This window comes from Ambystoma mexicanum, chromosome 5p, assembly GCF_040938575.1.
Source record: "Ambystoma mexicanum isolate Mex_15411 chromosome 5p, UKY_AmexF1_1, whole genome shotgun sequence".
In the NCBI taxonomy this organism is placed as follows: Eukaryota; Metazoa; Chordata; class Amphibia; order Caudata; family Ambystomatidae; genus Ambystoma; species Ambystoma mexicanum.
The window spans coordinates 1,247,321,796-1,247,337,313 of NC_090930.1; the positions used below are offsets into that span (position 1 = coordinate 1,247,321,796).

At 40.8% G+C, this 15,518-nt stretch overlaps 1 protein-coding gene across 4 annotated transcripts in view; it reads left to right on the forward strand.

Annotated features, from left to right (window-relative positions):
- The window catches only part of LOC138481515 (cadherin-10-like), a 1,315,401-nt gene that overhangs the window by 1,247,384 nt on the left and 52,499 nt on the right, over positions 1 to 15,518 (forward strand). For all 4 annotated transcript variants that reach the window (XM_069613702.1, XM_069613701.1, XM_069613700.1 and 1 more), the window contains one exon: positions 12,463 to 12,714. In XM_069613702.1, coding sequence (XP_069469803.1) covers positions 12,463 to 12,714 — 252 coding nt within the window. The remainder of the gene's footprint in view (positions 1 to 12,462; positions 12,715 to 15,518) is intronic.

A 15,518-nucleotide genomic window follows, 5' to 3' on the forward strand; every position in this document is an offset into this window, starting at 1 on the left:
TCCGTCAACAGTTGATAGTCCTATACAAGTTTTCATCTACACCAAAAGCAGGTAATCTTTAACAATTGCCATCATTGACCATTGCCACCAAAAGCAGGTAATCCTTAACAATTGACATGATTGACCATTGTCAACACGTGTTTCGACCAATCTGGTCTTTATAAAAAAAAAAAGGTAAACGATGTACACATTTCTTGATGGTTTATCCTTACATAACCAACTTGTATCTATCACTGTTTTTCAGACAGAATTCTAAACATGTGATGGAAATGATTCCTAACTATTGATTTAGACAGAGAGAATGGATTTCAAAGGACAACAATCATCATTACATATTGTATCAACAATATAGCATTACCGATATTAATACTGAAAGTGAAAGAATAAATGCATGACAAGAAACACGAGAAAGGAAAACATTAGTGAGCTTCATATAATTAATTGATAATTTTTTATCATAACAAAAATGTCTCTTTCTTACCCTAATAACACACACAAATGCATGTGACACACTAACACAATCTGTGTCATATATAGTAGTCATCAATTAAACAAATCTCTCCATCTTTCACTCATGATCCACATTTGCTACTTGAATTTGTGATGTTCTCAACAGCTCATTACATCTTAAGCTACAATACTCTTGTATCCTAAATCAGTTGATGGGCCTGAGAGTCAGATATCTATCAAACTTATCATAGATACTCCAAGTGTTTGGATAACCACAAATGTCATTATATCATGTGTTATAACATTTGTTAAATATCATTTCCTCTTCTTTTGGTGAATTACTAAATACATTTTAGCCACACAATAACACTAATCTTTGCAATCTATACTCATAACATGCTCACTGTGTATAAATAACAATCCTGGTAATTTAGCTAGTTATCAAATATATTGACTTTTAATGTAAAACATGTTCTCCCCATTCCAACAGTCTAGATATCATAATTGCCTACCATTCCTATTCCACATTAGTAGCGCACCTTAGTTTTGTCCCGTAAACACATCCCTCTGCCTTACAATTCCTCTTGTCAACTACTCACCTATGAATGTGGTGCAGTATCAAGACTGTATACTAGAGCCTAAAAAGGGTCATAAATTACATATTCCAGTGCATTATAGGTGTGGAGCAATGTCTCACAATAATAGATGTTCACCTACAATAATTAGAAAACATTACAATGGTCAAATATCCTGTATGCTACCAATAACAATTTTATGTTATTTAGTGATAAGTGCTGCAAGCTTACCCCCAAATGTACTTGTCTTTGCCGATAATAATGTGTTTCTTGAATTAGTTCAGGCTTCCAGCTCTCATCTGATGGGTGTTAGCCTATAAAGTGATATTGATAGTCACACATCTGGCCCCTTACATAATGCTATTATCTGCACCATATTGCTTATTCCGAAAGCTGGTTTTCATTAGGGTTTACCTTAGTTCACAGCTCTTGATAAAGCTGTCAAATATTACTCTGCCAGCTTCCTTTTTTTTCAAGAAGGTCAGACCTAAGTATTTATAAACAGTGACAACCTCTGTTTTTTTTTCATTGTTAGGAAACCAGCTGCTTTCACACCTCCCTTACCAAATACAAACATCTTTGTTTTAGACAAGTTCAGTTTCGGCCCATGTGCATTAAAAGCAGAGTTAGCATCGCTTAAACTCTTCTGGAGTCCTCCATATGTTATATCCATTAAAACTGTGTCATTGGCATACAATAGAGTGATGAATTTGGTACCATTTAAAAGTAGTGGGGTCAGCCTTCGTGATGCCTTGTGAGGGTTAAGATCATATAAAAACAGAGACAATAAAAGCAGGGATAGAGGGCATCCTTGCTTCACCCGCCTGCTTGTACTAAATTCTCTTGAGTAGTCATATGCCCCTGAGCACCTGACCATGGCTGATGTTTATTTAGACATTAGTTGTATTAATTGGAGAATTCCAGCTGGAATCCCAATTTGGTTGAGCTTTTTTCTATAATAGATTTCAATTTATAGAGTCAAAGGCTTTTGAAAGGTCTAAGAAGGCAGTGAAGGTTTGGTTATTTCTCTTTCAGATGGATTTCTCGACAATGGTGTTTAATAGGAAGCATTGCTCCATGGTGGTGAAACATTTTCGAAAACTGGCCTGAGTTTCCAGGAGGAGTTGGTTTTCCTCAACCGATTCTTCCAATCTCACCACCAAACAGCCTGCAAATATCTTATTAGAAATGTCAATGAGCGCAATTAGGCAATAGCAGTTGGGGTCTGCAACAGCTCCTTTTTTAAACAGTGGGATGAGCAGATTATTTTCCATGGGAGCAGGAGGGCTAGACCGTGCACCATTGAGTTGAAAACCTGGTTTAGGTCTAGTGGCCATCAATCCTGAGACCAAATAAACACTTCAGGACTTAGGTCATCCAGGCTAGCCACTTTGACCTTTTTCAAGTTCTTCAGTTGAGTAGAGATTTCATCTCAGGTAAAGATAATGGTGTCTTGATCCTTGCTTCCATCAGGGGGGCTTAAAGATGCATCTCTTTCTGCATTGAAGAACACTCCTTGTAAGTGCCATATGCAAACTGCTGAGGGGATTGATCCCACATCTCCCTCTTCTGCTTCCTCAAAACTCCTTGCAACAAGCTTCCAAAATGTATTCAGGTTTTTTACCTGACTGCCTTGTTGAGCATAATCCACTGTGAGACAATGTAGCTCTCTTTCTTTATGTTAAGGTCGTTTTGTAAGCTTGTTTCAAAGCAAATAGTTCTCCTGCATTGGCTGCCCTTGCCTATGTGGCCAGATGTAGGGTCCATTTTTCACATCTGCATTCAGCATCGAACCAGGGTGAGTGATTTCTTGGAGCCATTTACTTGCACCCGATTGCACCTGTGTTGAGCGATGCATTTTTATAAATTTGGTCCAGGCATCCTTAAAACTGGCTCACCTCCTCGAGGGAGCATTGGGCTCCGAGGTGTTTTTCTCGGATGCCCGGGATTCCATCGTCTTGAAGCATTCTTGAGATCTCGACTCATTTTACTCTTATTATTGGATAGGCCACCGTCAGGGATTCATTGTCACAGAGGAGCTGTTCTTTTTTTGTAGTCCAATTCCACTCCTGCACCATAAAGTTATGATCGCTATCCAAACGGTCCTGTACCTTGAAGTGCTCAGCTTTGTGAAAGAAGAAGCACTCCACTAAGCAATAGACTGCAATAATTTTCCTCAACCTTGCTTTAAAAGGGGAGATTGGTGGTACATCCCCTATGCATCTTCTGTTTAATTCCACCATATATATATATATATATATATATTTCTTTTTTATTGATAGAGCTGAAATATATCAACTTTTCACTATTTTATGTTACATCTCTTAAAATGTACATACATTATCACAATATAAAATCTGACAGTGACAGGAAATATGAAAATGAGACAGAAGGAAAAGGAGAAAAAAATGAAAGAAAAACTAAAGAATACAAAGAGAGAAATGAAAAAGAGACAAGGAAAAAGAACAAAAGCATGTAGAGAGAAACAGAAATGCTTTTTCTTTAAGCCGACTGATAGGGATGCTTATCACTTGATCTTAAAAGAACATCAGTGTAAAACAATCAGTTGAACTGGTCTTCAGATAACTTCAAATCATTTAAAAACCTGATTGACTTAATTCTTAGCGATGTATTCGTACCACAATAAATCATCTGCCATAATTTATCTGAGGTTGTTTCCCTGTATTCCTTTAAAATCGATTTAAAGTACTAAAATTGTTTTGAACTGAGGCATTTACACTCAACTATTAGATGGTGCAAAGTTTCAGGCTGAGTTTTAACATTGCAGAACCGACAAAAGTGAACTTCTTGAACAATCATCTTTTGTTAACTAGAATCTCCATAGTCGGCCATATATTGAATCTGAGTCGTAAAAATTCAGAAGGTAATTTAATTATATATGTCCCAGTTATACTGTGCTTCTTATGAAGGTGGAGATACACCAAAAATGTTTTCCTTGTTCTAATCCAATCCCACAAAAATATGTTGGTCTTTGCTCTTGTGTGGTTGTCTATAAGGGCATTAAGAGTAACATTGGCATCTGCTAGTACATTAATTGCCACTTGTCGCCACTTCCACACAAATTCATTGTTTGAGGAGAAAATATGGTTAGATAGAGAGCCTATCAGCATGCTTGGTTCAGTTGTGGTGATGCAGTTTCTAAACAAGGCTACTATTTGCCAAAGATACCGAGCATACAAAGATATTAAACCTAGTTTTTTCTAATCCAAACATTTGGAATGGACATTGGTAATCCCAGGATGCGCTTCCAAAAGCTACTCTCAAATTTGCACCATGTTGTTTCTGGTAGTATGTCTTGTGTTTCTGCACCATAAAGCAAAATTGGTGTGACTTTTTGACGAAAGTATGTCAATGCTGGGCATATCAAAAACTTGCCGAATTTAGCCCCTACGATAGATGTTTGAGAAACAGTCATATCTAGTTTTTCATTCAAATTTGTCAGATGTGCTTGCTATTTACAATCATAAAGAATAATCAAGTGTGTATACTGTTATACCTGATCAAGATCTTGACCCTGCACAGTCCACTTAAAAGATTTAACACTACTTTTTACATTGGAATTATTACCTTTGTTTTTTTCTAAATTGATCTTTAGACATGAAGGAGTCCATTTGGTGATCCATGGCATTGCGCCGTTAGGAAGTCTCCTCTTTGGGATTCTACAGGCTTCTTCCCTTCACATTTGTTTTGCAGAGCATCCCAAGGTCCTCCCTAGTATTGCATTCAAGTCACTGATGAACATAATATTGACATCCAGTGAGCCAAGCACCTGTGCTGAGAAGAGGAACTACTTATTCATAGTATCATGCTATTTACTCTCTTCATTGTAGGTAGGATATAGATGTCTACCACCAGTTTCTCAGCTTGCGGAAGCACTCTGTTAAATCGTGATACCACCAGTGTTACATGGTTATGGGAGTTCTGACCAATCACCTATGCTGAATAAGATGTTCGTACCAATGTCATTATGCCTTCACCAACAGCCGATTTTCAATCTTTCAGCTTATATCATAAGGATGTTATAATTTTAAACATGTCATACAGGCGGGACTCATCAGTTAGCCCTGTTTCCTGATTATATTGAACAGGATAAGGCACTGAGTCCAATCCACATTGAACAGTTTTGCTTTTAAAACCTCCAATGTTCCATCTTATAACTCTTAATGAAGGTCCTTCAGTGACTACCTGCTTCAGTGACTACCTGTGGGGGGATCACCCCCACTGCCCTTGTTTGTTATGCTAAACATAGGCTAGACGGGCAAAGGACACATTGCTGTAATCTGTCTCTTTGTCCCTGCTAGAGATGACTGAATATGATTTATGAGCTGCTACGCTTAAGATGGCTTCATGCCCCTTAATGGTCCACTCAAGAACTGATTGATGGTTTTGTATAGAGGTCTGTGGGATTCTTTATGGAATGGATAGGGAATATACCCACTACTCTCATAGACACAGGGGCTCCTCACGGATCAACATACTTCTGTTTTAAGCTTCCTTGGTTCCCTTTGTGTCTGTATCGGACATTGGTCCAAGGTTGTTCTCGTATCTCTCTATAGTCTCAGCTGAGCTGTGTATTAGTAGCGATTGATCTATGCCGAGACATGAATGGAAGCTTTATGATCTGCTTCTTCAAGAGGACCTCTGAGGGTCTTGCCATGGGTGACCATAATTCTTACTTGATGTCTGCTGGCCTTCCTGGGCTATCCAAGGTTCTCCATGAGCAATTGGAGCTCTCTATTACAGCAGAAGAACTTTATAAGGCCGTTGGTTTGCTCCTTAATTTGAAGGCCTTGGGCCCTGATGGATTCACTTCATTGTTCTCGAAAACTTCTAAGGCCCAGTTGTTGGTTCCTTTGAAGGTACTTTTTTAATTCCTTTGTGTACTCATGTGCCATATCTGACACGATGGCTGACTCGTTGTTGTCCTTGATTTTGAAACCAGTCAAAGATGCCACTACATGTGATTGCTATTACCCCGTTCCCTCCTCAACATGGATGCCAAGATCTATTCCAAAGTATTGGCCTCTCGGTTGATGGGGACTTTACCCTTGCTGATTTACTGGAGTCAAACAGGATGGATATATTGTGGGTCGTATTATGCATGAGAACATATGGAGAAGGACTTTGGTGGGAGAAATACAAATAACACTTTTGAAAATTGACGCTTTTGACCATGTGAATTGGGGCTTTATTCAGGCAATGCTGTGGAGGTTTGGGTTTGGCCTCACATTTACTGACAGAGTCTTGGCTTGTTACAAATTCCTGAAAATGAGGATATACCTTAATGGGTTTTCCTCTCATTATATACCGATCTCTAGAGGCACCCTGCAGTGTTACCCCCCAGCCCTGCCTGCTCTTTGCCCTGGTAATGGAGCCCCTGGCCCCTTGAAGGTGCTGGAAATCGAAGGAGGGTCCACAAATAAATATCTGGTGATACAAAACCTGGGAAATAGCCTTGTCGGAAAAGATTTGCGCCACCACTCATGGTCGTTTGGCTAGCCAAATTGCGGTTTGGATTCCTTTCCATGAGTTTTGTGACAGGCATCCTCTACATACTGTTAAGCTAGAGCTGCTTAAACACTTCTCTTTGATTTAATCCTCAACTGTTTCAATGCAGAGGGTGGGGGTGGGCCAGGGGCTGGGCTGGTAAGGTTGAGAAGATGTTTCTTTATGCCCGTACTAAGAGTAGGAGCTTACATGGACCTCTTCTGATTCTGACAAGATCGCCTGTTAGTTCATTGTTGTCTTATAATGCTATAACCTGCAATTGTATATATCTTTGATTCTGTTTAAATATGATTTTACTTTTTGGTTGTTGTATTTGGTAAATTGTTGTTTTTGGAAAATTGGATACATTTTTTTTTTAAAGTGTTATGAATGCGTGTTGTTCTTTAGTTTGATTTTGTCAATAATCATTTTATTTGAAAACTAACATTGGTCAAATTCTGTTTTCACGTATGCAGTGCACATTGGAATAGAATTCAGTTTATGCAATTTGCTCATTTATATGATGTGCTAGTCTTGTAGGAAAGTATGCTACTTTGTACTGGACCATAACTGTGTGTGTACACTTCCCTGGTCCCTATCATCTCAGCCACTTTGAAACACCATTGTCGAATATTCGCAAATCATAAAACATCCATAAATAACACAATCTTTTTTTTTTATTTTTATTAAGTGTATTTGGTTTATTACAAACCTTTCACCATCAGTAAAACATTTCATTTTACACAATCAAGAAATGTCATCCACACACAATGCTGGGTTTTCCAGTGCAAGTGCAATGATGGGTGAGGTTTGGATCTAAGAATTTAGCCATACGATGACTGGTTCGTCTAACAGGCGATGGTCTTCAGGCTGATAGTTGCAGCGGGTGACGCTGAAGAGGTACAGTACGGGGTTGTGGTTTCTAGCTAATTCGTATGCTTGGACGGCCTGCCATACAGTAAACATCCAGTTGCATGCATGCCTTTTTAAATTCTTTCACCAAAATAAAAACAATGCAAAATTCTATATGGTAGAGTGCTGCATCGCTCACATTAAATGGAATGCTATGCTTGGGACCTAGTTTCTGCTATTGGGGCAAGATCATACGTGTTTATTTTAGTTTCACATCACATAGAAAGGCACGTTTTGACCACATGAGTATTTCAACTTTTATTATTAAGCACATTATTTCAAAGACTTACTGCAGATATGAAAAAATAGGTCATTTGATGATAGTTTATCAATCAAGTGACATTTGTAAGCTGAGAAATATCGTTTATGAAATGCTATTTGAAACTTGTGAGCAAAAGGGGACATATATCTCCTTAATGAGCCCCAGAACACTAGGAACTTCATATATTGTCAGTTTAAAACAAGAGGCGGTTGGATTCTCTCTAACCGAAACCAAGTAGTGCGACAACCGAGATTGTTCATAAACTACAAAGGCGCCGGCATGAGCCGTGCCCATTATCACAGAGATGAGCACCTTGATACTTCAGCGCACGTGTTCAGTAATGCGCAGCCGCCATTTGCAAGAAATTGATGTTTGCAGCCGACAGTGAATTCCCACCGAGGAGGAGTTGGACTGTCACCGCAGGAAGCAGAACACCAAATGCTACTATTTGCATAACTCTTCTCTACAGAGTGTCGATTAAGTCCAACTAGTGTGCACGGTTGCGCTTCTTTTAAAGCAGTATTTTTATAGGAATATTCTTTTCTTATATATTTGAAGACTTCTATTCGTAATCAAGTTTGTGCGCATTTCTGTCCATGAAAAGTCCCAACAAAATGATTGCATGGTAGTGTGCGATTGTGTGATTATTCGTCTAATCTTAAGGGTTTAAGGAAAATGTTGTCATTGTGACCACGCGACAAGAAAACAAGACGCATGGAATACCGGAAGAACTGGTGCAAACGTGCTATTTGTCTACAGCAGCAAAGTCGGGAAAAGATGTTAAATAATTTGATTGACATATTTTAAATGCAAGTGATCATGTTAACCTGATCACTGTGGGCCACGTTGCCGTTCTTGCAGGAAGGGTCGAAAGAAGTGTCATTTTGAACAGCATGTTTAAAATATCACCTAATGACAGGTTATGATGATTTGGAACATGTATACATTTTTTTTTCTTCAGGTTTCTCATTTTACTAAACTAAGGTATTCTTCAGTACTCCAGGACTTCGATGTAAAATACAATGTGTTATGCAGCTTTGCAAAACAACTATGTGCTAATGGTTTAAATATTAACTTTTCCACTCTAAAAAGTTTGCCTTAATTGAAATTTGGTGGTTGACCTTTCATTAAATGCTTAAGGGGTCAGAGGCGCGTATGAGCCGGTTTACTAACCAAAAAGCAGACAATGACAGTAGATTCTCACTTTCATTCGCCTACTAATAGATGTGTAACATGGAAGCATCACACATTAAGCAAATGTTGGCACTAAAGCTTCATGGGAAAGTGGAAAAGACAATAGCACGAGTAATGCATCTCAGCGATTGATATGGCATTCATAAGGGACAGAAAACATAGCTTCTTGTTGTTTCTTATTACTTTGAAAAAAATAAATGGAGTATTAATCATATCGTGCCGTAAATATCCCATTGTTGGGAATTGCCAACTGACAAGGGCGTAGAAGACCTGGCTTCATTGATTTTTTTTAAATAAATAACACAATGATGCAGGTCATTCCATCTTAGAAAGGGTGGTCTGATAATCAGACCCCCCCTTTCATTGACCTCCATTCTCAAAGCATAATGCACACCTGTGCCATGCTGCTGATCTGCATCTCCTGTTCTCCTGGGTCACAGAGTGAGTTTAGAGGTCACTGGAGCCCGGCTGGACAGCTGCTGTGACTGCAATGCACAAGTAGCTTTTATGCCTGCACCTCAGTTCCAAAACCATCACCATTGTGATAAACTGCCCACTTGATGGCAAGATCGTCTTAACATGTAAGCCAGGCCTATTTGCATATGGTGGTTTGAAGTTTGCAGAGTCTTAAAGCCACATCTGATTCATAGCATATCAGTGCGATCTCGGTGCGCTTGGCTAGCTATGGGAGGCTATGTGGATTTCATGAACATGCCTGCCTGCATTTCAATAAATGAGACGAAACGGCAAGATGCATGCCTATATTGACTCTCTAGGAGGGAAGGCAAGACCGGCCTTGCCAGGCCTGGGATATCCCAGCTGAAGATGCCCAGAGAGCCTGCTTCCCAGAGCCAATTCCATAACAAAGGCCTGCACACCAGAGAGCCTTTGAAGCTGCAGGCTGGGAAAGGGATGGAGTTAGGACAGTTGGGGAAGTACAAGTACGCTTTAGGAAGGGGGCATTCCTCCAATCCTGTGTGATATGTTGCCTTTAACAGAGGGTGGTGTCACACCCCTTCTTTAATTCATTGCTGGACTTTCAAGGACTGAAGATTGAATGGATATTTCAAAGCTCTCGGCCCTTGTGGAGAAGGAGAGCTCAAAGGCAGAGGTAAGCTCTATTCCCTACCTACTCCCAGGACACATTGGGCATGAACGGCTGATAGAGCAAAACCTGCCTCTCTGCCAACTACACTGCTCCCCACAACTGCACTGGAGGTGAAGAACTCTTGCATGTGTTAGCAAGCCTCGGCCGGAGGGATAAACGGGAACAAGGACTCATTTTCTCTCTGAGCCCCTGGACTGGGAGTCTTAGCAACCTGAGAGCCAGAGCAGTGATTATCCCTGTTTTGCATCCCCTCAAACCTATTAAACCACATTTAAACTCTGTTTGCGGCACTCAAACTAACGCGACTTCCGTCAATGATGTCTATGGCACTCACTTTGAAACACGTCTGCTTGCATTATCAAACCATCTCAATGCCACATCACCCCAGCAGATCCCATCAGCAAACATTGAGCTGCCATGACTTTGCATCAAAGCCTGACTCATTGCTTTACTCGTCTACTTGGACCAGCAATACTAATTATTTGAAACCATGCTCAATTGTCCAACTACACCTGATGATCCATTCAGCCTGTATCGCTCAACTCCACTGCAAACCACACAAATCAACCACTAGAATCTGACTCAGTGCTGACTCACTGCCTGGGGCCAGCACGACTTGAGGCCTTGGAACATGGTTTGACTTGCAAGCACAACAATCGGAAGCCTGGTTAGATCTCAGGTAATTTCAAGTTACCTGGTCCCTATTGCCTGCCTTTCAGGACCCAGGAGACTTGTTAAGATGGCTTTGCATCTTTTTTCGCCAAGACAAACCCTTTAGATCAACGTTTTTACATGTCTTGCCTGTTTCTTCCCTGACAAAGTATCGAGAGTGCTTATACATTTCTGCTCTGCATCTTCTATTTTCTTTTACAGGGATAGTTTATTGATTTAGTTTTTTTAATGTTCGTTGTATAACTTATTTGTCTTATTAAAGTATATATTTTTATCGAGTTTTGGTTGGACATTGTTTCATTTTGGAACTGTAATACCATTGTTCTTAGGGTTGCGACAAGCTCACATCCTCACCCTTTCTTAAAGTACCAAAAAAGGCAAAGGAGGTATATCTCTTGTTTGTGCCTGTTTTACCTTTATGATGACTGTTGGCTTGTACTAGCATGGGGGCTGAGTAGGCGGTTATCCAATACGCATCCTTGTACTCCTGCCGAGCCGAAATCATTGTGTCGCATCCAAGTGATCCTTACTGTAATCAGATGCTATTTTACAATTTGGAGTCATGTAAAATACCACTTGCTTTTTACCGTAGCCACCATATCTGTAAATATATTTGTAACTAAGCCTTAGCTACACGGTAAGGCATCATTATCGCAGCACCTCCGAAAATAAGCTGGGAAAGGACATTATCCCAAGCTATAATGGCCCTTCCTGGTGTCTATGTGGCAATTGACATCTAATGGTGGAAAATGAAAAGTTTGTCCGATATTCTAAAGTATTTAAATAGTTATTTAAATGCATTTATTGAATGTATATATCAAAAGAAGAAACGTGAACAATGAACTTTTATAAGCACAGTATCCTGTTGCTCGCTGTATGTTGAAATAAATGTCCTTTCAGGGTTAGCTTTTTGTTTTTGCTTGGCCTTACTTCCATGAGCCCGGACACGTTCTCCAGCAGCAGCGTCTCTTTTGGTGAGACTCCCATCGATGCCATTTTCCTGTGGCATTATCAGACCCAGCAGTGTGAAGTCAAGAAACTCAGAGTCACATGTCCTTGCTGTGTGACAGTTTCGAAGGTTAGAGGAGATGTTGCCGCAGACATGCTCAATCACAGTGAGAGAATGCATTGAATGTGGTCTGCATCAGGTGTCATGGACCGCATTCCAAGCATTCTGATTGGACAGGACGGGTCGTATACGTTTTCCCTTGTACTAATAACGCATAAAGTAGCTCCCCTGCTAAAGTTTGCAAAGTTCCAGTGGGCATAATAGATGCACCATAACCCATACATAGGGAGACCAGATTTAAAAAGTAAAAAAATGGGACAGTGCAACTAACATAAAAGTAGGACTGAATCTTGAAAATGGCTATAAAGGCACTACTTGTCAATAGCATTTGGCGGAGAACGGGGTTTAAGTGTTGCTGTTCATAGACATACATATTATAATTAATGTATCACAAACGACACTCTCTTAAGTTGTAAAATGCAGCATTTCTTCTGTGCATTCCTGCCTGCCAGATGTGAAGACCTTCTACAAAAAAACGGGACCACTGCAGTTTCTAATAGGAACATAATCTTGAGAAAGGGCGACAGAGCATCAAATTCCTGGACAGTCCCAGCAAAACCGGGACGTCTGGTCACGGCTACCCATACATCCAAAGCAGTGGAACATTAATGTATCTATATTTATGTTATGCTTACCAACAAGAAGAATTGATTACAAAAATAAACTATGAGGAAATGTTTCTTTAATTTAAGTATCTTCAACTTTATTTCAGATAACACTGCTCGGATTGTAACAAGACGGAACGGCTTTAACCGACATGAAATTAGTAACTATCTCCTACCGGTGGTGATATCTGACAACGACTACCCGATCCAGAGCAGCACCGGCACGATGAGCATACGAGTGTGTGCCTGCGACAGCCACGGGAACATGCAGTCCTGCAATGCGGAAGCGCTGCTCCTCCCCGCCGGCCTGAGCACGGGCGCACTCATTGCCATTCTACTCTGCATTATAATCCTCTTAGGTAAGTTCTGCACAATGCATTGTTTACCATAAACCAATAGCTTATTGTGTGAGCCTGTTTTGGAATCGCCATTCCCAAGCTGATAAATGTGATATCATTAATTATGGTTAGTAATACAATTGCTTGTAGGGCACATCTTATGGACTTGACTGTTGAGATTTAATTATGCTGGCTGCCTAGACTTGTGCATTTTCCTTTCTCACCCCCTATATCTTACCAAGGCATTTTCACAAAGGATTTTTTTACTGCACATTTCATACTGAAGTTAGTTTGCGTGAAGCAATATTCTGTAGGGAGATGAAGAGGAGCTGCACAGCATGGGTTGTCCGCTCCCACATTTTGGCGGAAAAAGGCGTTAAAAAACAGCGGAAAAAAATCTGCAGCGAACAATGCTGGAGGGCTTAATTTACAAAGAGTTTTTCAAGGGGATTTTCCCTTTGAAAAATGCTTTTCAAAATCACGCCGGAAGCTTCTACTACTATGCTCCTCTCCCTCCCATTGCTCCCACTTCCTGTGTACTAAGCGCTTTTGCGGCTTCCGCGCCCCATACACTTTATTGATCCAAAAGCTCTCGGAGACTGCAAAACCTCAGACTCCCTTTACATTCCCCTTTGCTCTGGAGCACTACACAGCGGATTGCCCAAGGACAGCGCCTTACACAAAACGAGTCAACTAAAATATACAATAATTTTAAAAAAACTACACTATACACACAACCTGATTTTCTACGGCTAAATGAGTTGTCATCTTGAAGGTGCTCTGCACTGATCAAGAACTCATCTGTACATAGAGACATACTATTTATTTAGCCCATGATCCAAACCTGAATGTTCAGAGGGGAAATGTATCCTTTTTGAAACACTTAAATCTTAGCAGTGCGATCATGTACTGTGTTAATCATGTAGAAGGACGATATTGTCAGACGACAGAGGAAGGAAGAAAGAGTACATCAAAACTGACAACTGCTCGGGTTTCATGTCATCCCATCGTGGTGTTTTTTTTTTTTTTCTCTGTCATTACAGACAGGGAAGAACAATGTGCAAATAAGTATTGACTGTGCCCCCTAAAAAAAGGAAGCTTCCTCTGTAAGCCCAGACGGGGTCTCTATTTTGCTTTGTCCTTGAAATCAAGCAAAACCTTTATGACGAGGCGCAACAAAGTCAAACAACATCTGTGCTTGCATGTACACTAGGGTGACTAGATTTACGAAGTAAAAAAAAACGGTACAGGGCAACTAACATAAAAGTAGGACTAACTCTTAAAAGTGACTGCCAAGCCACTACACTTCAATAGAGGTTGGAGGAGAAAGGGGTTTAAGTGTAACTGTCCAAATAAACACATACTATAATTTATCATAAACTAACACTATCTTAAATTGTAAAATGCAGCCCTTATTCTGTGTCAGATTGTGCATTCATGCTTGTCAGCTATAAAGACTGACTATCAAAAACCGGGACCACTGCAGTTTCCAATGGAAACATAGTCTTGAGAAAGGGGGATAGAGCACCAAAAACTGGGACAGTCCATGGAAAAAAACGGGACATCTTGTCACCCTACCGTACACCCATGTGTTGGGGGACACAGTCTAGGCATTCAAAATCAACTGCCTCTTGGAATTTTGCCCTAAACGGATTTGCAGGCAGGTAATCCTTTGTTTTCCTGCCACAGGTGGGGTACTACCTAAAGGAATTTACAGCGGTTAAAAGGAGAAGGGCCCCTCATACCAACTCTCTGACCTCCACAATTACTCTGTACTGTGTATATTAACGGCCCGAATCATGGAATATTGTTCAGAGGTCCCGCAAAGTCTTCGCGCTGAGAACACCTGTGCGACCCTGCGTGCAGAAGTTTGTCTGCTTGCTCTGTGTATTCATGGATTGTTTGTGCAAAGTGACCGTATACGCAAGTCGTGGCTGGAACGCTGCAGACACACGCCCAAGCGAAGCAAAAACAGCCAGAAACAGCTACCTTTGCATGCTCCCCCAGGTGCAAATACATTCACCCTTTAAACATTGGGGGGAGTCCCCCGCAAGCAGGCCTTCATCTTGGGGATCCTGCACGGGGTCTCTCGTAATTGATTCGGGCACCCCGACAAAATGTGCACGATTCATCGTAACTTGGGTAGAACTCAGAAACTCTGCGTGAGAACCCCCGTAAATCTATCCTCCACCCCGCTGCACTGTGTACACACACCCCTGAGTTAGATTGGAACCCTGGCTGCGTACACATACCTCTAAATTCAACATCCAATCTTCCCCCTGTCTAGTGAAGCCTATGTGCAAGAGCCTTCGGGTGGCAGGTAGAATGAGGGCTTTGCTTGGTCATTTGCCTGCCGTGATGTTGCACGGTCAGATCCATGAATACATATCGTTCCACACAATAGTGGCCGTGAGATGGACCGCCTTCGGGACGTCCCTTATAATGCCCACATTTTCCATTGTTCTTCCTCATTTTCCGAGTTCCACCTCCTTCCCTGCACTCTGCGCAAGCCACACCCACACTCTGCATGGTGTCAAGCGCAAGGCACTCGGCAGTTCGCAGAGATGTGCCAAGCCTGCGTGATGTCCCGGCAAAGTACGAAAAAGTATTGTGCAGCCAATTCCATGAATCGACTATGAGGATTCTGCCACAGTTAGCACACAAAGTCCTGATTTTCCATGCAGATAATTCCATGAATCAGTGCCTAAATGTGCAACATTTATTAGCTTGCACAGATTAATTGTATTGTTTTCTCCAAGGGTTGATTTTCCCAGATACATGATTCTATTATCTAATCATGTGAACATTCAAAATGGATTCCTTTT